The sequence below is a fragment of the Lepus europaeus genome, chromosome 2, assembly GCF_033115175.1.
Source record: "Lepus europaeus isolate LE1 chromosome 2, mLepTim1.pri, whole genome shotgun sequence".
NCBI classification, from domain to species: Eukaryota; Metazoa; Chordata; class Mammalia; order Lagomorpha; family Leporidae; genus Lepus; species Lepus europaeus.
This window is the reverse complement of record NC_084828.1, coordinates 92,800,414-92,826,082: the sequence shown is the minus strand read 5'-3', so window position 1 is coordinate 92,826,082 and position 25,669 is coordinate 92,800,414. Positions and strand designations below refer to the sequence as shown.

Here is a 25,669-nt window from a genome sequence, read left to right as displayed (position 1 = left end):
GGCTGGAGCTGGGCCAATATAAAGCCAGGAGCCAGGAGCTTCTTCTAGGTCTTCCACATGGATGCAGGGGCCCAAGCATTTGGGCCATCCTTTACTGCTTTCCCAGGCCATAGCAGAGAGCTGGATCAGAAAGGGAGCAGCCAGGACTTGAACAGGTGTCCATAGGGGATGCCAGCACTGCAGGCGGCAGCTTTACCCGCCAAGCCACTGCACTGGTCCCAGTAAATAAATCTTTAAAAAAAAAATCTAGTTTCAGATTTTATAAATATTTTGTGATTTCTTATGCCATTAATTCAAAGGTTATTTGAATTGTTAAATGAGAAAAGGCCTAAAGTCTTCTGGGCAAATATGAATATTATCACAAAAAATTATTTAACTGCAAGGAAAGAGTGGGGGAATTGCTCACTAAAATTTTTTTCTTTTTCTTTTTTTTTTTAAAGATTTATTTATTTGTTTGAAATGCAAAGTTACAGAGAGAGGCAGAGAGAGAGAAAGGTCTTCCATCCACTGCTTCACTCCCCAAATGGCTGCAATGGCTGGAGCTGTGCCAATCCGAAGCCAGGAGCTTCTTATGTGTCTCCCACGTGGGTGCAGAGGCCCAAGCACTTGGGCAATCCTCTGCTTTCCCAGACCATAGCAAAGAGGTGGATGGGAAGTGAGCAGCCAGGACTTCAACAGGTGCCCATATAGGATGCTGGCACTGCAGGTGGCGACTGTACCCCAAATTTTTTCTTGAAAAAGTTCTTCTCCTAAAGTTTTATGGAGCTTTTTAGTTTCCCCTATGTTGGGAGGAACCTTGGAAATCATTAATTTAGACTGAAAACTTTGTAACTATTCCTGCATGATTTACGATGTGAGAGGTAAAACATAGGTAATAAATTCTTAACAAGTACATAGTCATTCTAGAACAAATGGAGTGAAAGCACAGTTATCCAGTCTCAGAGGATTCTTGGAGGGAGTTGGCCATTATGAGAGGCTCTTCAGCCTTTCTACAGCAGTTTACGTCTTCTTAATCATGTCGGCAGAATTCCACCAACCTTGAAATGACTTCTGGGATATTCCTGTGGCCACATATTTTCATCAGACCCCAAAGCCTGTATCACCCAGGAGGAGTCTTCCCCAGAGGCGGTGCTCTAGGTAGCATAAACTAACATACTTTTTGGGTTCCATGCCCTGAAATCTCACATGGCCAAATGGAAAGTGCCCTAGGCTGGCACTTGGGATGCAGAACCTCTCATCCAAGGTGAGCCACTTGCTACCTGTATGACTTCAGGGAAAGCACTTAAATCTTTGGAATCTCTTTCCCTCTCTCTTTTTTAAAGATTCATTTTTTATGTATTTGAATGGCAAAGTTAGAGAGAGAGAGAGAGAGGGAGATATCCTCTATCCACTGGTTTACCTGGTTCACTCCCCTAAATGGCCGCAATGGCCAGGGCTGGGTCAGGCCAAAGCCAGGAGCCAGGAGCTTCTTCTGGGTCTCCCACATGGGTGCAGGGGCCAAAAGAGTTGGGCCATCTTCCACTGCATTAGCATATTAGCAGGGAGCTGGATTGAAAGTGGAGCAATCAAGACTCGAACTGGCATCCATATGAGATGTTCTCATTGCAGGTGGTGACTTAACCCATTAAGCCAGGATGCTAGCCCCTGGAATCTCACTTTCTTCCTCCATGCAACAGGCCTAAGAGTATCAATATGTAAAGTTGCTATGGGACACAAACTTATAGGAAGTTCCTTTAAAGTAAGAAGTACTTTGACAATAGCTACTGTTTTTTGAGTACTCTGTTTATATGGGCATTTGTTTCTGCATATTATCTCATTTAATCTCCCAATGCTTATAGGAGTTGATTGCTGTTATGAGCCCACTTGTGCATAGACAGAAGCTAGGAAGGTTAAGTACGTAATCTCAGGCCATGTAAGTTTGTAATTGACAAAGCCAAAAGCTGAACCTGAACCATCCTCTCCCAGAGCCCACAGTCTTAATCCATCAGCACTCATGTCTCCTTTAGTGAATGAGTTTTTCCCATCAATTTTAGAGCCTTCTGATTTATTCTCTAAGGGAGTGAGGGGGAACCAGGCATTTTCCTATGTTGCTGATTAGTGTATATCCTTTCTCTACAGCAACAGTGGTATTTTGGTACTCGAAAACCTATGATGTTCTGTGTTGCTGAAGGGTAGAGTCAGAGTCAGAACCAAGGGGTGAGGGTTTCCGGAAGGCTGGTTGCAGCCTAGCATCTGCCAGTAGAACCAGATCCCTCAGTTACCAGGAGAGCTTGGCCAAAGGTGGTTGACTGTCGAGGATGTTACATTGGATGGGAGGTTGGGTCTCCCAAGTCTCTTCCAGCTGCTAAGCATCTTCTGGTGGGTGAGTGTTGAAAGTGGTGGAAGTTTAAGCTCTTTAGGAGCTTTTGGCCAATGTCTGTGCTCTGCCAGACCAAATGTGGATGAGATGCCTTAATCAATTCATGGGGTCATTCAGACTTTGCCTTTAATTTGGCAGGAATGGCCCTTACACCCAGGCTACTATGCTAAATGAACCATTGAGGTTAACAAATGAACTGTACACAGTGCCTAGCACATCAAAGACTCTCAATAGATAGCTCTGAAACCAAGAGTTGGTCTGGGGCCGGTGCTATGGGTAAAGCTGCTGCTTGCTGTGCTGGCATCCTATATGGGCACCGGTTCAAGTCCTAGCTCTTCCACTTCTGATCCAGCTCTCTGCTATGGCCAGGGGAAGTAGTAGAAGATGGTCCAAGTGCTTGGGCCCCTGTACCTGCTTGGGAGATTGGGAGGAAGTGTGCAGCTCCAGCTGTTGCGGCCATCTGAGGAGTGAACCAGCAGATGGAAGACCTCTCTCTCTCTCTCTCTCTCTCTCTCTCTCTCTCTCTCTGCCTCTTCTTCTCTTTGTGTACCTCTGACTTTCAAATAAATAAATAAATCTTTTTAAAAAATGAACATTTGTGGACAAATAAATAATTGTGACATGGATTTGGCATGTAGTGATGCTGCAGCTTTTAAAAAAAAAAGTTGGTCTGAGCAGGAAGAAATGGACACACATCTGCAAGGAGGTGGCCACTTGAGATTCTCTGTGACAGCAGCATGGGTTCTGTGGCCAGTGCAGCTGCTGTGGACCAAGCTCCCTGATGGAAACCTAGAAGCTGGCAAGCTGACTCCGCAGGATTGGGGTGTCCCTTTCACCTGTGTGCCCACCTCTTAGGGTCTTTGGTATAATGAGGATATGGGCTGCTCAGCACAATCTCCAGCTCTGAAATACAGCAGTCACACAGCCGTTCCTGTTTCAGAACCTGTGCTGCAGGTTGAACGTGACATGGCAGGGAGAGCTGGCCACGTTGCCTGTTGCCCATGTGACTTAGGTCTCCGTGTGTTGTCACATGGCCACATTTTACTTCTGGGGTGTTCCCATAGGTTGTTTCTTGGGTTTCTTGTAGGGTTGCATCATGATGGTTATAATAAAAAGAGGGTGGGAGAGAGAAGAGAGGAGCCATCAGCCACTGGCGTTTTTTTCCTGCCCATTTTATTTTTCAGTGAAGAACTCCAGGGAGAAATGTTGGTGTCTTGAACAAAGAACAGGGGAGGAAGGGTAAAAATAAAAACCTAGGGGCTAGCATTGTGGCACAGCAGATTCAGCTGTTGCTTGCAACACCAGCATCCTATACGATCGCTGGTTCAAGTCCTAGATTTTCCACTTCTGATCCAGCTCCCTGCTAATACACCTGAGAAAGCAGTGGAAGATGGTCCATGTACTTGAACACTTGGACTCCTGCCACTCTTATGGGAGACTCAGATGGGGTTTCTGGCTCCTGGTCTAGCATCAGCCATTGCAGCCATTTAGGGAGTGAACCAATAGATGGAAGATCTCTCTCCTTCTCCCTCTGTAACTCTGCCTTTCACATAAATCAATAAATCTTAAAAAACCATTCCTGTTCTTGAAAGTACTTTTTTATTTGCCAGCAGCCCTTACAGATGCCCCCACAATTGCCTGTTCAGTACGTCGGGTTGTTGATAGCCCATCATACACTCCCACTGACATAAGTTTGTTTAGCATGCATGCATAGTTCCTTACATATTGAAATACTCTGGCTTGTTCAATGAGTGACTCAGTTGTGTTATCCTTTCCACTTACTTAAAAATGCTTCCTGATTAATTAATAGAATTAATTAATTCTATTTTTTTTCCCACTCAGAAAGAAGATCTTCAAATATATTTTAAATACCATAAGAATCTGCCCCGAGCTAGGGCAATATGGCAAGAATGTCAAGACTGTGCCTACTTTGGGGTAATGTTTGCCTTATAAAGCCTCCCATAAATAATTTTCCCCGGAAAATACTTACTGACATCAAAGTTTTAGAGAAATCAAAAGTATGAGCTAGGCAGAGGAATACGGCCTCATGGTTTGAATAAAAATCTCCCATCCTTGGGAAGTTACACACTGGAAGTGTCCATAGGTCAGGCCTGTGAGAAGCTCCCAGGGGAGAAAACCAGCCATGCCTTCTAGGATGGACTGAAAAAATGGAACAAAGTCTCAAAGGTCAATTAGGGTCTCCTTCGAACAATGCCTACAAGCCGTCTGGACCCTCCAGACTCAAAGCCACCTGAGTAGATGCGGCTGCCCAACTTGAGGGCAGGCTGCCTCCTGTCCAGGGGGACCGGAGATACTGCACTGTTGTCCTGCAGACCCCCTCTGGAACAGAAGATGGTCCCTCTTCCCTCGCTGCCAAGCCATGCCCCCTCCTTCCGCACACTGCTCCCCAGGGACTGAACTGCTCCCCAGGGACTGAGCAGCCAGTCACTTTGTGGAACCAGCAGCACAGGCGCCCGTCTAGCACATGACCAGCCCTGTTGCTTCTTGTGTCTGAATGCTTCCGTTTTCGCTCTGCGCGTGTTGTTTATTTCATGTCGTGTTGTTTCCGGTTGACTTTTAAAGGTATGCCAGCGCCAGTTGGGTCACAATCTGCCTCTTTTTAAGTATCTTCGAGGACCAAGCCAAAGACTGATGAAATACCAGATGCTGCTGAAGGTGAGGTTGATGAAACGGTGCTTTTCTGTGTGGCGAAATCAGACGCCTTGCCATGGTGACGTAGACTTGCGACTCCGTCTTCTAAGGCTGAAGATGGGTGCATCCTCTGGGCTTTTTCTTTTCTCCATGTCTGGTCAACCCTCAGTGAGGAATAAGGTCAAACAATTGTCGAGTTGGAAGGGACCCTGGAGCCTAAGGCCGACACCTGGCCCTGGGTGTGAATCTCCGAGGAGTCTGACTCTCTCCAAGGAGAGGCCCTTGGAGCAGTGGCGGGAAGGAGGGCAGCCACCCTGCTTACAGCTGAGAGGGCGCGGGAGGCAGCCAGAGCCTCTGCTCTCAGGCCCGTAGAGACCTGCTCCATTGAGATGAAGCATGGTACGTTGGAGAAGATGTGATGTTCCCCCGAATTGGTATTTTTTGTGCATTATAACAATGGAAGGGAGGAGGCAAAATTGGAGCCTTTGCTCCTTTTGCAGCATAAACCACCACTCTTAGATTTTGTATCTTACCCTGACAGCAGTATACCAGAATACGTTTTACTGTGTCTGAACCCCTCTGTGGTTTTTTTTTTTTTTTTCCTCTCTCTCTCTGTCTGTTTCTTTCTCTCTTGATCTGTCTTTATCTCTCTCTCTCATCTTTGGGGAGGCATTGACACCAGCACACCTGCAGGTGAGCACTGGCAGGCACCCAGACAGGACATGGGGGTCCATCAAGACTGGTTTCCCATGTGTGGGTTTGAGGAAACAGTTTGGGCTGCCCCTGTGAGTTGTCTTTAGAATTGACCTATATAAGGCGGATGTCCTGTGGGTGCTGTCTCTAAATAAAAAGAAAAAATGGGTACCTTTCAGAGCCTGGGTGTTTTCCCAGGTGTATTTCTTACCTAATCCCTCCAGACAACATGGCAGCCAGGCTCTGCTGTGGAGACGCCAAGGCTCAGGGAGGTTGAGCTCCTTGGCCAGCGGTCTGCCCCAGAGGAAGTTACCCCTTAGCTTTCCATCAGCAGTCCCAGTCTCACAGTTCCTGCTCAGTTATGTGACTTTGGCCGCTTGGGCTCTAGTTTTCTCTCGTGTAAAAAGGAGAGTGTAGCACCTCCCCAGTGCACCCATTGCCAAGAGCAGGCAAGTAATACATCTGAAGGGCATGGCACAGCACTGGTCAGGACACTTTGCATGATGGGTAGCTGTCAGTTTCGACACTGAGGCCATTCCACCACTATGGGAATGAGGGTGGTGACCCACTGCGTCCCTCCCCGAGCAGTGTGTTTTAGGGCCTCATATTCCTCTGCCTTGCCTATCTTGACTGGCCATCCACCATTCAGAAATCATTCCCTTGTGCTGGGCTCGAATTTTCCCACCAAGATGATGTTTACCCAGTAGCTAAGGTCTGCACCATCCACTGAAGGCTGTGTGCATGGGAGTCAGCCTGAGTCTGGATCCAGATTGACACTTCCAGGCTGCATGAACTTGGGCAAGGTGCTTAACCTGTCTCTACCTCAGGTTCCTCCCCTACAGAATTAATGTGATAGTTGGCCTTTCCTGGTGTGCTGGTTGGGAGCATTCAATGAGATAATACAGGAGGAAAGTCCTTAGAAAATGTTGTTAGCTGCCTTTCACTGAAGGGACAAGATAGAATCAGTATGAAGTATGCCTTGAGGGTCTGTGAAGAGTAGTCTGTGTAGGGGCCGTGGGAGGCAGATCAGTTTTTCTCCCAGCTGGGTGCCTGGTACCATTGATGTGCATTGAAGAAAGGAAGGATTGGGTAGTGTTCCCTCCCTGGAGGCATGGGGATCATTCTTTGCTTTCTCCACCCCCCCCCCCCCCCCCGCCCCGCACATCACTTGCTTGGAAGAGCTTGGATATTGGGTCCATTGCCTCATGGTTGAGAAAGGACCATGGGGTCCTTGTGTGGGAAATGTTTTCTAAATACAAAAGAGAGGAAAAGGAATGATAGATTGCACCATCAGAAACAAGGACACATGGGTAATTGGGGAAAATGTTTGCAAAATATGTGACAAGTGGTCAGTATGTTTAATTAATGAGCTCTCAGAAGTTAATAATAAAAAGGGAAACCAAGGACAAGAGCAGTTTATGAAAGAATAAATACTAAGAGCAGTTGTTTTCAGGTTTTACCTCATTAGTTATCTGAGGAATTCAAATGGAAACAACAGCCATGTGGTAGGATTTTTCTGTTGATTCAGCTGGCAAAGCTTTATCATGAAATTGTAACATCCCATATAGGCCAGGGGCTGATGAGACAGGCTTTCATATATATAGCTGACAGGAACCCAGACCTTCCATAAAGAATTTGGAAATATGCCACAAAACTCTTAACACTTATCATTCCACTTCTAGGAATTTATCCTTAGGAAAAATGCACAAAATTGTTGTTACAATGAACATTTGTTGAACCTAAATGTTTAACAGTGGGGAGATCATAATTCATAACCATAGTTCAGTTGTGATTTCTCTGTAAGATTAAACATTCTACACCACAAATCAAAACCCAAATGTTAGGGCTGGGTGTTATGGTACAATGGGTTAAAGCTGCTGCTTGGGATATCTGCATCCCATATTGGAGTGCCTGGGATCAAGCCCTGCCTCCACTTACTATCCAGCTTCCTGCTAATGTGCCTGGGAGACAGCTGTGATGGATTAAGCATTTGGGTTCCTGCCATCCACATGGGAGACCTAGATGGATTTCCTGGTTCCTGGCTTTGGAGTGGCTCAGTCCTGGCTATTTTGGGCATTTGGGGAGTGAACCAGTGGTTGGAAGATCTCTCTCTCTTTCTCTCTCTCTGTCTCTCTCTGTCTCTCCCTCTCTCTTGTCAATCTGTCTTTCAGACAAATAAATAAATCTTTGAAAAACTAATAACAACCATGTTTTACAAAAATATATTGTAAGAAATTATTCCTCATATATTTTTGCATTAAGAAATCAGGCTACAAAATAGCATCTGGCATATGATGCTGTGTTTGTGGTAGAAATTCTGTGCTGGATCTATCGTTCATCCTTTGGCTTTGACAAGTTTACACACATTCTCAGGCAGTCTAACATCAGCTATAGGTTGTTGTGCATCAGATTTTGCTGCCAATCCACTTTTTTGATTTCCAACAAGAGTTTTGGTTTAACACAGGGTCTGCTGGATCTTGAGTCTCCTGAAGATTTGGAGATAGACCCAGGTGACCTAGAAGGAGGTGTGGAGAAGGTACTGGGGTGTTATTTTCTTGTTATGATCTTTATTGTCTAAAGTTTCTAAAATGATATGTATCCTATAATTTGTTGTCAAGAAAATTAAAAAAAAAATTGGGGGCAATTTTGAAGTGGGAATTTGTAACCCAATGAGAAGTGGTAATACTTTTTTCCTTCCACATAAAAATTTTTAATGGGTCAAAATTAAGTGAATGTGCAAAATGTATATATAAAAGACTAGAAATAAATATTATAAAATCTCCACTGTGGTTTTTCTGCATGGTAAAATTACATATGATTTATATTTTCTTCATTGTTATTGGGTATATGTAATTTGTATACATTGTGCTTTGTCCACCCCACCCCCCTTTGCTCTGTGTGTGTGTGTGTGTGTACATTGTAAGAGAGACTGCTAAGTTTCCCTTGCTGGAAATGGCGGCCACAACAGGTTAGGAAGAAATTTGTGGCTTAGCATTGGGTTTTTTTTTTCAACTTCCTGTAGAATATTCTGGTTTTAACAAGAAAACTTTGAGACGTGTGTCTCGAGGAGCCCTGTCATCTTAGAATGTGTGATGAGGATGCCTTAAAAACAGAAGATGTGAGAGGCCTAGGTAATCATTTTATGACCTGGTTAGAGGAGCTGAATCATGTGTGTAAGGGTTTTTCCGAACCCAGTGGAAAGCTAACTTACCTGCTGTGCTTATGAGAGGAGGGTTAGTGGGAAGGACCCGGGATAGGAGCAGGTAAGTATTTAAAAGAAATTTGTGTCATAAGTGTTGGGCAAGGAGGAAGATACCTGGTGTAAGAACTTTTCATTGATGTTAAAATAAACACAGGTGATCCTGTTGTCTTTCCTGGGAACTGAAGCTTGTGGGTTACCAGTGAGAGCATAAGAACCCATGCCCCTTGTTCAGCAGAGCCCTCGTGATCTGCTGCAGTCATCAGCGGGTCACTCATGTCTGTGATCTGAAGCTGCTAATCCCCACGGTTTCAGCAAACATGAAACACACACACACCCCTTTGACAACACCATGCTGCTGGGGACGAGAGGGTGGGGCCGATTGTGAAGCAGCAGAGAGCTGTCTGTTCTTTGCAGCAGAAATGGAGGTGTTACATAACTCCACGGGAGAAGTCAGGATCTTCATGTTGGTGTTGCCACGTAACAGAGAAACGCACCACACAGGCAGCAGGGGCATGAAACAGCAACCCCCAGGCAGAGGACTCGGCAGTTGAAGTCATCCTCCTGTCACTTCCTAAGTGCCACTGTGGTAATAAGTGGAGTGTGGTCTCTTTAATGAGTGATGACCACTTTCCCACTTAATGCCGGCTTCATGTTTGCAGGCACACACACACAGAGTGGGCTATGTCTTTGGCACCACCGGTGGGGGTGGAACGTGGAGAGAGTTGGGGGAGGAGTGGAGGGGCGAAGGGCAGAGCTGAGGGGGAGCTCTTTGGCATTTACATGTAAATCATCAGTCAGCCCCCACATGGCAGCTCCCCCCTGACTTTTTCTTCTCTTGAGAATTTTAGAAGTATTTTCCTCTGGGATGTCTTTAGGTCTAATTTTACCCATAGGAATAGGATGTTCACATTCAATAGAGGAATGAGATACTCAGATTGTACTTCTCAGAAAGCCCCAGAGGGTAGGGGTGATTTAAAGGGCTTAGATTCTTTTCATGCTTCACAAATGATGAGTTCTTACATAGCAGGAATAGACAGTCTATAATATTTTCAACTTCACTCTTTATTAGTACCACCTACAGAAGGTTTAGGGGTGTTTTTGCTTATCTGTATGGGATGCCAGATGCTTGAGGCAGCAAATATCTTAAGCCACGATTCTTTGGGAACAGGCAGACCAAGCAACAAACCCATCGTCTGGGGTCAGTGCCCGGTGGATCCGCAGCTGCTTCTCTCTGTCCCATTTCCTTCTTCACCTGGTACGTGGCATACTTCTGATTTCCAACAAGGCATTTGCTTCCCGCAGGATGGGCCCCAAAGGACGAAGGATTCTGCACTCTCAGCTGAACTGCAGCAAGCTTTGGCAGTGGTCGAGGATTTGATCAAGTCCTGTGAGCTGGCTGAGGGCCTGGCAGCAGTCACTGGATGTCCGGTATGTTCCGTAGCAGGCATTGGAACGTGGCTCAGGCGGGGAGGTACTGTGGCCAAGTTAGAGAAATAGTCTCCTGATGGTAAAGAAATCTCACCTCAATCAAACCCGTGCAACTCAGCAAACCCATGCAACGGGACCCCAAGCTGTCTGGCTGCGTTTTCAGGAGGTTTGGGCTACATTCCTCAACACCCTGAGCTCTGTGCACACCGGGCAAGCCAGAAACCCAGGGACAGACCACGTGAGTAGAGGGGCAGGGGTCAAGTCCTGAAGGAAGACTTGTTTCTAACTCATGACACTATCAGATATTTAACAGTTTGGAAGGGTTCCCTGCTGGCTCCAGAGATTCTCCATGAGAAGTATTTTGAAGTGGTCCTGAATGAAAGTCCAGTGCCATTTTGCATCCCAGATCTCAGAACAGACCCATGAGTTACATATCCTACATCCCTGCAGCCAAGTGGTCGAAAGGAAGTCTGAGAGAGTGGCTGCTGGGGAGGTGAGCTGGCCCGGCTTGGCATTAGTCTTCATTCCAAGTATCCCAGGCCCAGGCACTCCAGGCAAAGTGTGCCCTGTAACTGTAAGATCTCTTTGGGACTGGGACGTCTTAGTCTTCAACTGGGTTTCACTCTAGCAGGTGCTCTAGATGGTGACTCAAATCTCTGTTTTCTGTCACTCTCCTAACACATTACCATGATGTTGGTAGCTTAGAATGGCACAAATTTGTTAGCTTCCAGTTCTGGGATCATCAGTTCAACACAGTCTCATGGGCTATAATCAAGGTGTCCACCTTCCTTTTGGGGTTTCTAGGCGTGACTCTGTTTCTTTGAGTTTCTCAGCTTAAAAAGGCCAACCCATATTCTTTGGTTTGTGGCCTCTTCCTTCAGCTTCAAAGCCATCCAGGGCAGGTGGAGTCCTCTCACGTCACCTCCCTCTGACCTCCCTTTCTGCTTCTCCGCACTTGTTAGGACCCATGCCATTTCACTGGGCCTGCACAGATCCTCCAAGGTGTTCTGCCAGTCTGAAGACAAGTGATTAGCCATCTGCATTCCCATCTGTAGAGTCTCGGATTCTGTGGGTCAGGATATGTGGCTATGTGTTCTCTAATAAGGGACTTGTTTGAATGGCCACATGAGGGTTTAAATGTCTTTTGCTTTTAGAACTTTAGGAGACCATTATTCTGCCCACCATACAGAATCCAAGCATTATGAGAATTCTATTTGTTAGGTACTTCCTTCTCTCTCTTTTTTTTTTCCTTTTCACTTTTACCTGGTGCTTTTAATTTTTTTTTTCTTTTCTTGGAAAGGCAGAGTGACACAAAACTAGAGCTAGAATTAGAGAGATTTTCTGTCTGCTGGTTCATAGCTGAATACCCACAACAGCTGAGGTTGGAACAAACTGAAGTCAGGAGTCAGGAACTCCATCTGCGTCTCCCATACGAGGGAACCCATGCAGTTGGTCCATCATCTGTTGCCTCCCAGGTGCATCAGTGGCAAGCCGCATTGGAAGTGGAGGAGCTGGGACTCAAATCAGGCACTCGTGATAGGGGACGCAGACATCCCAAGTGGTGGCTTAATCTGCTGAGCCACGACACCCACTCCCACCTGGTCCTTAACCTACTGTTGATTAAGATCTTGGCAGATTAAATGAACTTTTTTTTTTTCTTTCCTTATCAGAAATCAAAACCATGCAAATGAACTAGGAACAAATGTGAATTTTTACTTCCCTCTTTCCGGATATTTTCCTGGCTGTCATCTTAGGAACTTAGCCCCACTGGCTTTGCTGGGATTCCAGGCAGTAATGTCATTAATGTCCTGTGGGAGCCCAAGGTGCAGTCTGCTTACGACTCTGTGTGACGTGAGAGGATATTCATGGACTGTGCAGGGTGGGGTCAGGGTGTGTGTAACACTGGATCGTTTCTTGGTGATAATTTTTCCTTTGGCTAGGAAAAGTGAAGGGCGATAATTTTTAAGATCATTTTGGGAAACCTTTCTGTTCTTTGTACCATGAATCATGTGTCAACAACCGCGATTAGATGTCTACTTCCCTGAATCAAATGAATGGCTTGGAAACAACACAATTTGCGAGCAGAAACTCCCAGCTGCTATTTTGAGTATCAACAACTTAGGAGGGGGAATTTGGGAAGAAAGAATGACTAAAACACGAGGAAATAGCAATCTACTCTAATTTCACTCCAAGCCAGCTTATATGCAAATAAGATGCACTGGCTTACAGAATTTTGAGATTTTACACCAGATACAAAGGAACTTTTTTATCCCACATGTCCTCAGAATGGTGTCTTTGCCATATACTCTGTGGTTTCTTTTCTGTTAAGACACTAACTGACTTTTTATTTTACAGATTTATTTATTTTTAAAATTTATTTGGAAGGCAGGGTTACAGAGAGGCAGAGGCGGAGAGAGAGAGAGAGAGAGAGAGAGAGAGAGGTCTTCCACCTGCTGTTTCACTCCCCAAATGGCTGCAACGGCTGGAGTTGCGCCCATCCAAAGCCAGGAGCTTCTTCCAGGTCTCCCACAGGGTGCAGGGACCCAAGCACTTGGGCCATCTTCTACTGCTTTCCCAGGCCACAGCAAAGAGCTGGATCGGAAGTGGAGCAACCAAGACTCAAACTGGCACCCATATGGGATGCGGCACTGCAGGAGGCTACTTTACCAGCTACGCCACAGCGCCGGCCCCTTAACTGACTTTTACATCTATGACATTAGCTAATTTATCCTGACAGTTTTGTGTAACCCTATTGTGCTCTGGAGGAGCAGGCACTGGAATTTTCAACTCTGATTCAAGAGCAGACCCATGGAAAGAGTGGTTAACTCACCCCAGGTCATGTGAGCACCAGCTTGAACGATTCTTCCTCCCTGCCTCTGCAGTCGCCCATCTACACTATCTCACTTCTGATCGGAGTTGACTAACACCTTGTACTAACTCAGATCTGATTGCAAGATTCTTTGCTTCAGCTTTGTAGAGCTGTACTGCCAGTGTTTACACTGATACATTCACGGATATGAATGCTATATTCATGGATAAATCTAGAGCTTACCCTCTTACTTTCTCTATTTGAAATCCAATATTGCCGGCGCCGCGGCTCAACAGGCTAGTCCTCCGCCTAGCAGCGCCGGCACACCAGGTTCCAGTCCCGGTCGGGGTGCCGGATTCTGTCCCGGTTGCCCCTCTTCCAGGCCAGCTCTCTGCTATGGCCAGGGAGTGCAGTGGAGGATGGCCCAAGTGCTTGGGCCCTGCACCCGCATGGGAGACCAGGAGAAGCACCTGGCTCCTGCCTTCGGATCAGCGTGGCGCGCTGGCCACAGCGTGCCTACCGCGGCAGCCATTGGAGGGTGAACCAACGGCAAAAGGAAGACCTTTCTCTCTGTCTCTCTCTCTCTCTCTCTCACTGTCCACTCTGCCTGTCAAAAAAAAAAAAAAAAATCCAATATTAACCTGGTTTTGTAAAGGAAATAAATTGATTGTTTTAATTTACATTAAAAGAAGTAGAGAAAATTCCCTTCTGATTCTTACACTTTCTGCCTGCTTTGCTCCTTCAGGTAGTCTTTGGTTTAATTTAGTTGCAGAAGCTTGAAAGGTTTTTTTTTTTTTTTTTTTTTTTTTTTTTTTTTTTTTTTTTAAACAGTTTCATTTTGTGGAACATTGAGATGTAATTTATGTACTTCTCTCCATTTGCCAAAAAAAAAAAAAAATTTTTTTTCTTGATTCAAATCCAGTACATAGTGACTTTAGATCCTGAGTTGCCAGGAACAAGTTCCAAAGTTGAATAGTAAAGGTTAAATGAAACATTTTTCTTTTCTGGAACTAATTTGTATAAGCCAATAAGGACATACATTTTATTGTAAGTTCATTATGGACTAGGGCCTGGCATTTATTTTTATTTTAGTTTCACTTTTCTTACTGTGGTGTCGGCTGTAGAGATATGGCCGAGTGAGTGATGTTATGATTCAGTGGGCTGGCCTTGTGCATCTCTGCACCCTCATGATACCTACATAGAAAGTGGTTATCGGTAAAGGAGGATTAAGTCGTAGGTACAGCACCGAGCATTCCGGCAGACAGTGAACAAACAGCCCTGGTGCTGAATTATTTGGGCCACTGCTTAGGCAGGAAAGGGACGAAGCCCTGGGCTTCTGGCTGTCATCACCACTGGCTCCCACGACTTCTGCTTCTCATTTCTGAACGAGGCTTTGTGTCAATTCATTCATTCAGATATCTCCTGCTTCTTGGTGTGAGATGTAAATACCTCTGCTGCAGCTCTCTCTGCCAGGAACAAGCACCTGGGCACCCAGAAGAGATCTCTGGCTGGGTCTGGTGGCCGTAGGTTCACTCCCAATAGACGCATCATTTGGAATTCTCGAATCCGAAGAGTGCATGAACGTGGTAGCATTTGCTAGTTGACTTTGCTGTCACTTCGTGTGTGGAGGAGGCCATCTGACTTATCATTCGCATGTTTTTTGGAAGTAACCCTTGTGTTCCAACCCCGAGCTCACAGCCATCAGATGTCAGCATGTGACATGGCCACACTTGTTTGTCACTGGTGGAACTGGCTGGAAGCATGTTAGTCTGCAGTGTTGAAGGCCAGATGTTCAACATCCAGCTTAGGGTGGAGGCTGGACTGCAGTCACTCAGATGTCCATCTCGTCACGAGTGTGGTCACGAGAGCACTTGCCGAGGCACGGCAGGCTCGCTGTGAAGGCCTTTCCTGCCTTCTGGCTTCGGGTGGTTGCCTGCAACCTTTAGTGTTCCTTGGCTCACTTCTGCCCTCTGTCTGCACCTGGCTGAGTTCCCGCAGGTGTATATCCGTAGCTGTTCTCTCTTTCAATTACAGCCACCCTGGTCCTCATCCTAGCCAATTATGTCTGCAAAGACCTTTCCAAGTCAGGTTACATTTTGGGATCCTAGCGGATGTGAGCTTTTTTTGGAGGACACTATTCAACCCAGTACAAGGGCAGGACTGAACTAATTCCTGGGATTTAATTCCTTAAATCCAGACTGCGACACATAGCCTGAAAGTGTGTGTGCCTGCCTTCCTCAGCACGGAGCACTGTGCAGGCAGTGCACCCTCACCTGCGGGAGACCTAAGTCCCTGAGACACCCGTCTCATCATGAGCGTGGTCATGAGGATCCTTATGCAAGATGACCCAGAGGACACGCAATCAACTCAAAAAAGCCCAGCAGTGACTCTCATAGCCCCTGGCGATGATGGGCTTCCTGGAAAAGCCAACCTGCAGAGCCTCAGTGGCAGGGCCAGGCTCCCAGAGACGGGAACTGCACAAGGCCAGCGTCTACAGCAGTGCTAGGGCCTTGGCTTGGGGAAGAAGTTGGGGTTTTTACCTGTGTGCCCTGCCTGAGTGTGCCAGGTGAGCCCACATGCCTACTCTTGTCTTACCACCTGCTCACTGGTTCTTTCCCTCCTCCGTCAGTGTCTTTTCCCTTCCTTAGTTTCTGGTGACTCACCATCTTCAAAACCCTGTACCCTTGTCATTTCTTCTAGCACCTGCCTGCTAAAGTATCTCACAGCTGTAGCTCCTGCTGGCCACGGCCACCTCATCTGTTTTCTTCAGCTCGGAGAGCGCTTACAGTGGCTACTCAGCACATCATTTTTAAACTGGCTCTCTGTGGTCAGTCTTGGGTCTCTTTTCTGCAGTCACATACAGAGGTGACAAAGTACAAAATATAGCAGGGCTGTGGTCAGGGCTGTTTCCTCTCCAACAGCCCACAGCTTGGCAGATGCTGGAACCTGCCTCACCAAGTTATCTCCAGGTCGTTAGAGAGTGTACACCTGGACCTGCTCTCTCTGCCTCTTAGCATTGCTTTTACAGCCGTGCCAAAAGTGATGCCTCCTCATGCGTCAGATGTGTTCCAGTGAGCAGTTCTACCTAAATTACACCTGTACTCATCCGTGTGTTTAATGGTGTGGTTGAGGATGTTACTCGGTGTTTGACTCACTGAGTCTTCCATGGGAGAGATTGGTTGTTTATCTTTCTAATGGGATTTCTGTGCTTTTCCTGAACCATGTGTTTGTATGTGTCTTTGGATATAGCGAATGATACTCATCTTTTCGTTCTGTTTTCCATGAATTTTTGAAGTATCCTCATACAGAGTAAAAAAGAAAATTAATACAGAAAATTATATACAAACACTCTGAAAATGCCTTGAGTTTTTAAGGTAGAACTTCAGAAGTATTGTCAATTCATTTACATATTCACAGGCTGCTTAACATAGAAACAGTGACTGAGGCCGGTGCTGTGGCACAGTAGGTTAATCCTCTGCCTGCAGCAGGCATCCCATGTGGACACCGGTTTGAATCCTGGCTGCTCCTCTTCCAATCCAACTCTCTGCTGTGGCCTGGAAAAGTAGTAGAAGATAGCCCGAGTGCTTGGGCCCCTGCACCCACGTGGGATCGGTGCAGCTTCGGCCGTTGCAGCCATTTGGGGAGTGAAGCAACAGAAGGAAGACCTTTCTCTGTATCTCTTCCTCCCACTGTCTGTAACTCTATCTCTCAAATAAATAAATAAAATCTTTAAAAAAAGAATGACTTGTACAAATGCCCACTCGGTTATAAATAATACACATTTTCCTGAATGTTAATTCTAGAGATTTATGTTAGCTTGATGAAACTCTGGAAGGAAGTTCCTTGTCCTGGTCCCATTCAAGTGATTTTCTCTTTTTCTAAAAAAAAAAAAAATATATTTTTATTTATTATTTGAGAAGACGAGAGAGAAAGTGCTCCCATCCAGTGGTTCATGGTTCACTCCTGAAATGCCAGCAATGGCTGGGGTTGGGTTGGGCCAATGCCAGGAGCTGGGAGCTCAGTGGGTCTCCCACGTGAGTTGTAGGGACATCGTGATTTGAGCCATCACCTGCTGCCTTCCAGCAAGAAGCTGGAATCCAAAGTGGAGCTGGGACTCAAATACAGGCACGGTGCTGTGGAATGCAGGCATCCCAAATGGCAGCTTAGCGGCCAGGTCAAACACCCACCCCAGTTTTCTTCTTTTGATGTTTTGGTTGTTGTAACTAAATTCCTGATTTTCTGCTTTTAGGTGATCTAAGTTTTTAAAAATATCATGTGAAATACAGATGACTTGTGATAGTTCAGCCTAGGATTTTTCAACTTTATGGTGGTGTAAAAGTGGTAGACTTCTAATAGAAACCATATTTTGATTTTTGCATTTTGATCTTTTTCTGGGCTAGCAATATCGTGTCTGACAGATGCTTTCTTGCAACCCTGGGAGGGGCAGCAGCCATAGCTCCCAGTCAGCCACACGATCACAAGGGGCGGCAGCTGGTACTTCAGTGTCTTGAGTTGCTAAACTACGACATCCTGTGAGTTAAGTGGATTCAGTGTGTTTTTGATTAATGACCTTTGCACTGTGCGGTGGGTTGTCTAATCCCATCGTCCATGATGGAGCATTCAATTCTGTTCCTAGTTCGTCTCACTTCACCACCTCTTGGGGTCATCTCTTCTGGACTTTCAACCAAACGTGTGAGAAAGGCAGCCTGCCGGTGGAGCAAAAGGCATTGTAGCGTGTGCTCTGCAGCCAACAGACCTTTTTAAAGCCTGTCATTTGGGGTTATCTTTGCGCTGTCCGCTCACTGTGACTCAGAATTGAGTGTAATTACTCTTTCCCTTACAAGATTATAAAGATAAGGTCAAACTAACCTCTCTCCTTTCTGAACAAACCTCCTGTGCTCAGATTCTCGTGTACTGAAGCAGATGTTAGGAGGCACACAGGACAGTGGACTATCACAGGTCCATAAGGCAGCAAAAATTCTGTCCCTTGAACTCAATTAAAATGTTAATTTCTTGTCCCTTTAGACTGTCATGTATCAATCACAAAGATGAGGAAATAGAATTCTGCTTGTTAAAATTGATTACAGGACAAAAATATCAGAATACAATGCCTTCAGTTCAAGTATTTCTTTTTTTTTTTTAAGATTTATTAATTTATTTGAAAGGCAGAATTACAGAGAGGCAGAGGCGGGAGGGAGGATGTCCTTCATCTGCTTGTTTGCTCCCCAAATGGCCTCAATGGCCAAAGGTGGGCCAACCCAAAGGCAGGAGCCAGGAGCTTCTTCTGGGTCTCCTATGTGGGTGCAGGGGCCCGAGAACTTGGGCCATCTTCTGTTACTTTCTCAGGCCATAGCAGAGAGCTGGATTGGAAGTGGAGCAGCCAGGACTCGAACCAGCGGCCATATAGGATGCCAGCACTGCAGGCAGCATCTTTACCCGCTGTGCCATAGCACCGGCCCCAGTTCAAATATTTCTAACACTCTTTATGTATATTACCTTACATAGCTGCATTTACTTCTTTACGTAATGGTATGGTGCCATGATCAGTGAACCTACAGAGTTGTGGTTTGCATTCACTGAGAGGTGAGCCTGAGTGGCACTTTTAGAATGGTAAACCTCAGATAAGGATGCTTTGTCATTTGAAAAGTCACTGTCCTTGTCACGTTCTCTGATGGCTTCTCTTTGTGCGTGTCTGTGTTTCCAAAAGGATGACATTGGAAAACTGGGCAAGCTGTTGATGCAGGGCCCGTTCAACGTCTGGACGATTCACAAGGATCGCTACAAAATGAAGGATTTTATTCGATTTAAGCCCAGCCAGAGGCAAATCTATCTATTTGAAAGGGGAATCGTGTTCTGCAAGATCCGAATGGAGCCCAGTGACCAGGGGTTCTCTCCTCATTACAGCTTTAAGAAGTCTATGAAGGTAAAAGGGATCCTGCTGCACCCGGCAGTCACCCATCACCACTGCCTGAGAGAGAGAGGGGGAGGGGGAGGGAGAGGGGGAGGGGGAGGGAGAGGGAGGGGGGGGAGGGGGAGGGAGAGGGAGGGGGGAGGGAGAGAGAGAGGGGGAGTGGAGGGGGAGGGGGAGGGAGAGAGAATTATCCTGTTTTACAGGTGAGGAAGCTGAAGCTTACAGAGTCAAAGTTATCTTGCCAAATACCACACAGTAGAGGCAGAACCCACACCCAGGGTCTGGGCCAGGGCTGGCACAGGGCTGACTTCATGCTAGATAGAGAAAGGCAGAGAAAAGAGACTGTATGGTAGGTAGCCTTTCTCGACAAACTAATCAGTCAAAGTACCCTCTTTCTTCCAGGCAAATGGGTGAAAGATTTGGTGATTTTAGAGTATGGGCTGAATTTTGTTTTGTTTTATTTTTTAATATTTATTTATTTATTTGAGAGGCAGAGTTACAGACAGTGAGAGGGAGAGACAGAGAGAGGTCTTCCATCTACTGGTTCACTCCCCAGATGGCTGCAACGGCTGGAGCTGTGCCTATCCGAAGCCAGGAGCTTTTTTCAGGTCTCCCACATGGGTGCAGGGGCCCAAGAACTTGGGCCATTTTCCACTGCTTTCCCAGGCCATCAGCAGGGAGCTGGATGGGGAGAGGAGCAGCCAGCTCTTGAATCAGCTCCCATATGGGATGCTGGCTCCAGAGGCAGAGGCTCAACCTCCTGTGCCACGGCACTAGCCCCTGAGTTTCGTTTTTGACTTGCCCTTTCCAACTGTACACTTCGATTGTAGGCAGCATCCTGACCCTGGGGGCCTAGGAACCCCAGTCCACAGTGAGCGTTGTCTGCTGCCTGTGTCATAGGGGAGATTTCCTAACATCCCCATCCCCACACACACTTTTGTTCTTGTGTTTCAAGCCACTGATTTATTGATAGTATCCTTTGTTCTTTATATTTCTTAGTGGGTACTCAGTTAGTTAGCATTATTTAGGCATTTGTGAAACAGGTGTTAAACAAGATGTGATCTCTTCTTTTGGAAAGAGTCTGTTACCTTGTGAAACACAAAGCATTGATCGTGTTCCAGATTGTGTTTTATGTTGCCTTGGGCCATAAACAGAGGAAAGCAAAACAGTTAGAAGGAAGATGGAAGAAGAGAGCTGTTGATGGTAGAAAGAATGAGAGTGACAAACATTTATTTTTTAAAATTAATTTATTTGAAAGGCAGAGAGACAAGACAGAGATCGTCCACCTACTGATTCATTCCCTGAATGCCTTCATCAGCCAGGCCTGAGCAAGGCGAAAGCCAGGAGCTGGGAGCTCAGCCCTGGGCTTCCCTGTGGCAGGGACCCAACTACTTGGACCATCACCTGCTGCCTCTCAAGGTGTACATCAGCAGGAACCTGGAATCAGAAGCAGAACTGGGCTTCAAACCCAGACACTCCAATATGGGATGTAGGCATCCAACATGGTATCTGAACAACTGTGACAGGTGCCCTTCCCAGGTATAATTTTAATGTCAGAACATGATGGTATAGAACACTTTTCTTCTTTCTTTACAATAGTTGGTGACACTTTCAATTCGCCAAGTTGGAAGGGGGAGCAATAAAAAGTTTGAAATTGCCAACCGAAGTGGGCTGGAGAAATACATTGTGCAGGTAAAGCTCAGACTTTCCCCAGGGTGTCCTCTCCTCTTTCCCTCTGTGTCCTCCTAGCTCACCAGGTGTTTCCTCTCTCACTGTCCTAAAGGGCACTCAGAGAATAGAAGCTGTGTGCAGTGATGCTCACGGGATCTGATTCGCAGTGTTGTCTTATCTGTAACTGCAGGCAACTTCAAAAGAAGTCAGAGATTGCTGGTTCTCAGAAATAAGTAAATTACTGATGGAACAAGAAAACAATGGTAAAGGTAGGGGCCCTGCCGACTTTCAGCTGGACAGTTATCCAGCTTCCATCTTTGTGGTGGGTGTGTAGGCTGGGGATATCATTCAAGAAAATGATTTGCCAGGAAAATAGCAGTGGCCACATTGTCGTAGTCCCTGGACACCCCTGTGCTTGCTTTAGATTGTGTGCATTATTTCTGTATGGTTGTATAGATGTGTGCCTTTTAGCTATGTTCCTCCACACGCCTAATTGCCAGGTAAAGTTTAAAAGAATATTTATTTATTATTTATTTGAAAGGCAGAGTTACAGAGAGAGACTGAGAAACAAAACGCAAATACACACAGAGATCATCCATCCACTTATTCACTCCCCAAGAGGTTCTAACAGCCAGGACTGGGCCAAGCCAAAGCCAGGAGCCTGGAACTCCATCTGGGTCTCCAGTGTGGGTGGCAGGGACCCAACTAGTTGGACCACCTTCCACTGCCTTCCTGGGTACATTGGCAGGGAGCTAGATCAGAGGTGGAGCAGCAGGGACTTCAACTGGGGCTCATTTGGGATGCCAGCATCACAGGCAGCAACTTAACCCACAATGCCAGCCCCAAGATCAGCTTTTTAGTCAAAAACCCCAAAGCCACCCAAAGAAAGGTCAACAGAGATTCAATGCTATATTACCTTTCAGAAGGTGTACCACTTCTTTTTCAAGTGTTGAGAAAGAATTAACATACCATAAAATTTGCTCTCAACCCAGTGGGTTTTACATTCTTCACAAATTATATAATCATTGCTACTCTAATTCTAATTCCAAAGAGTTTTTAAAAAACTTTTCTTCTTACTTTCTCAATTCTTTCCATTTTTGTCTCCATCACTTCTTCAGCTTATTTTGTACTTTTTATTTTTAAAGATTTATCTATTTATTGGCCGGCGCCGCGGCTCACTAGGCTAATATTCCGCCTTGCGGCACCGGCACACCGGGTTCTAGTCCCGGTCGGGGCACCGATCCTGTCCCGGTTGCCCCTCTTCCAGGCCAGCTCTCTGCTATGGCCAGGGAGTGCAGTGGAGGATGGCCCAAGTGCTTGGACCCTGCACCCACATGGGAGACCAGAATAAGCACCTGGCTCCTGCCATCGGATCAGCGCAGTGCGCTGGCCGCAGCGCGCCTACCGCGGCGGCCATTGGAGGGTGAAGCAACGGCAAAAGTAAGACCTTTCTCTCTGTCTCTCTCTCTCTCACTGTCCACTCTGCCTGTCAAAAAAAAAAAAAATTTATCTATTTATTTGAAAGTCTGAGTTCCAGAGATAGAGAGAGAGAGAGAGACAGAGATCTTAAATCTGTTGGTTCACTCCCCACAGATGGCTGCAATGGCCAGGGCTGAAGTGAGGAGCTGGGAGCTTCATCTGGGTCTCCCACATGCATAGCAGGGGCTAAGTACTTGGGCCATCTTCTTCTGTTTTTCCCAGGCCTTTAACAGGGAGATGGACCAGAAGTGGAGCAGCTGAGACACGAACTGGTGCCCAGATGGGATGCTAGAATCGCAGGCAGCTACTTGACCTGCTACACCACAGTGCTGGTCCTGTTCCAAAACATTTTCACAACCTGCGGCCCAATCGTGTACTAATTAGCTATCATTCTTCATTGTTTCCCTTCCCCTAACCCCTTCCACGGCTGGTCAACTTCCAGTCTCTACTGGCTTTTCCTATTCTAGACATTGTAAACACATGGAATCATGTGCAGTGTGGCCATTTCCGTCTAACTCCTTTGACTTAGCATACTTTTGTCATTCCATCCAGGTTTGTAGCATGCTTAATTCTCCATTCCTTTTTTATGGCTAAATAATAGACCATCGTATGGTAATCCTATTGTCTTAGCCATTTTGTGCTGCTGTCAGAAAACATTATAAACTGGGTAATTTGAAATGAACAGAGTTTCTTGGCTTACAGTTCTAGAGGCTGGGAAGTTCAAGGTTGAGAGATTTGGTGAGGGTCATCGCTGCATCATCACATGGCAGAAGACAGAAGAGCAAGGGGTGCAGTGACCTCAACCCTTTATAAGGAGCCTGCTCTTATAGTAACACACATTCCTGCCAAAAAGCATCTGTCTCTTCATGACCCATACACCTTCCACTAGGCCCCAGATAACACCACCACACTGGGGATCAAGTTTCTAACACTTGAACGTTGGAGGACTTACTTGTTCATCCGTTTGTCAGCTGATGAGCACTTGAGTTGTTTCCACTGTTCATGTATTGTAAATCATGATGCTGTCGATATCTGTGCACAAGTTGTTGTGCAGAACTTTCATTTCTAACTTTTCTGGGTAAACATAGCGGAAACACTGGGCCACATGGTGACTGTGTGATAACTCTCCAAGGGACTTCCAAATTGTCTTCCAAAGCAGTAGCACCATGTCACACTCATAGTAACAATGGATGAGGGTTCCATTTTCTCCGCTGTTTCACCAACACTTGGTATCGTCCATTGTTGTTGTGGTAGTGGTGGTTGGGATATGAAGTGATATTTCATTGTGGTTTTCTCATTCTTCTCATGGCTACAGATGTGAAACACTTTTTCACGCATTTAGTAGCCCTTCCTGTATTTTCTTTGAACTTTCTAGTCAGCTCCTTCGCCTATTTTTCAGTCATTTGCTTTTTCAAGATTGAGTTGTTATATACTATATAATAGTATGTATATATACTATTATATATTTTTTTCTTTTTACTAGCACTCTTCTCTGATACATGATTGGCAAGTGTTTTGCCCACTCTATGCACTGTCTTTTTACTTTATTGATGGTGTCCTTTGAAGCACAACTTGCTTTATTTCAATGAAGTCTAATGGATCTGTTTTTTCCTTCGGTTGCTTGTATTTTAGATGTCATATCTAAGACACCACTGCCTAAGCCAAGGTCATGATGATTTATATCTATACCTTCTTCTAAGAGGTTATAGTTTTAACTTCCATTTGGATCTTTGATCCATTTTGAGCTAATTTTTGTAAGCTAGCTTTCCCCTTCGTTGCAGGCTGTTGGTTTCCAAGACTACCCCAAGAAAGAGGGAGGGGTTAGGGACAGTACAAGCTAAAACACAACAACGCTCATGTTCATGCAGAGAATTAGCTGTTTCTCTTAAGCAGGTGTTACCCAGATTTTGCAAGTCTTCCATGGAAGAGAGAATTTTTGCAGGGTTTTTCTTCCCCACATTTTCACTGATGGCACTCCCTAAACTCCTTTTAATAATTAAAAATCACCAGTGAGTAGGCTTCAATCTTTCATATTGATTTCCATCATAGCAGAGATAATTGGTGGTGGAAGGAATCATGCCAAGTTTCATCAATTGAATTTTATTATCTCCAAAATGCCAGTCTCATGGAAAATCCATCCGCCATTTATACTGGCCACAGGTTGCATGTTTAGTAAGAGAAATTATTTAAGAATGAAAAGATAAATTTTATCTCCAGGGACTTGGCAGGCATGCAACGGTTTCACACTCTTCCTGCAAATTCTCTGAGCAGCAGCCAGTCGGGAGCATGCGCAGTGGGGTGTGGGGGATACGGGGGCGGCCGTGGTTTTTCCACATGATAAGATAAACTAAGGGGTATGACTGGAAAACCACCACCCCAGCTTTCTGTCACAGCCACCAAGCAATGTAAGTTCATCATTTAAACTGTAAGCCTTATGCCAGGAAGCAGTAGCAAGACTATACCAGTACAGTTGCTTTTTTTTTTTAGAGATTTATTTATTTATCTGAAAGTCAGAGTTACACACAGAGAGAAAGAGAGGCAGAGAGAGAAAGAGAGAGATCTTCCATCTGCTGATTCACTCCCCAATTGGCCACAATGGCTGGAGCTGTGCCGATCCGAAGCCAAGAGCCAGGAGCTTCTTCCAGGTCTCCCATATAGGTGCAGGGGCCCAAGGACTTGAGCCATCTTCTACTGCTTTCCCAGGCCATAGCAGAGAGCTGGATTGGAAGTGGAGCAGCCGGGACTCAAACTAGCACCCATATGGGATGCTGACACTGCATGCAGCGGCTTTACCCGCTATGCCACAGTGCCGGCTCCTATAGTAGCTTTTAATTTGTATAAAGGTAACATCAGGGAGACTATGATTTAGTTTTGCTTTTCCACTGTTAACACCATGCTAAGTATATGTTATGATAATTGAGAACCAGTTCTCCAGAGGCATACAACACCTCTAGCAGAGAAAGTTAACTTGTTCTCCTCAGAAACACTATTCTACTCATGAGGTTATTCTAGAAATCCTTACTCCCTAAACCAGAGTTTCTGGAAGGATGCTTTGGGGACCACCTGTATTAAGAATGATGTGAAGAACTTCTTATAAATGTGGAGCTGGGGCTGGCATGTGGCATAGAGGGTTAAGCTGCCTCCTGTGATGCTGGCAACCTACTTGGGTGCCGGTTCGAGTCTTGGCTGCTCTGTTTCTAATTCAGCTCCTTGCTAATGTGCCTTGGAAAAAACAGTGGAAGATGGTGCAAGTGTTTTGACCCTTGCCATCTACATGGGAGACCCGTATGGTGCTCCTGGCTCCTGGCTCCGGCTTGGCCCAGCACTGGCCATTGCAGACAGCTGGGGAGTGAACCAGTGGATGCAAGATTCTCTCTCTCTCTCTCCCCCTCTCCCTCTCTCTAACTCTTTCGGATAAATAATTAATTTTTTTCTAAAAAAGTATGGAGTTATAGGTCCCACCCC

General features: G+C 45.8%; 1 protein-coding gene across 1 annotated transcript in view; it reads left to right on the top strand.

Moving 5' to 3' along the window:
• MCF2L2 (MCF.2 cell line derived transforming sequence-like 2) overlaps positions 1–25,669 on the top strand; it is a 256,883-nt gene that overhangs the window by 213,487 nt on the left and 17,727 nt on the right. The window contains exons 19-25 of the mRNA XM_062210313.1: positions 4,202–4,294; positions 4,943–5,035; positions 8,169–8,240; positions 10,209–10,334; positions 18,851–19,066; positions 20,654–20,746; positions 20,916–20,994. Coding sequence (XP_062066297.1) covers positions 4,202–4,294; positions 4,943–5,035; positions 8,169–8,240; positions 10,209–10,334; positions 18,851–19,066; positions 20,654–20,746; positions 20,916–20,994 — 772 coding nt within the window. The remainder of the gene's footprint in view (positions 1–4,201; positions 4,295–4,942; positions 5,036–8,168; positions 8,241–10,208; positions 10,335–18,850; positions 19,067–20,653; positions 20,747–20,915; positions 20,995–25,669) is intronic.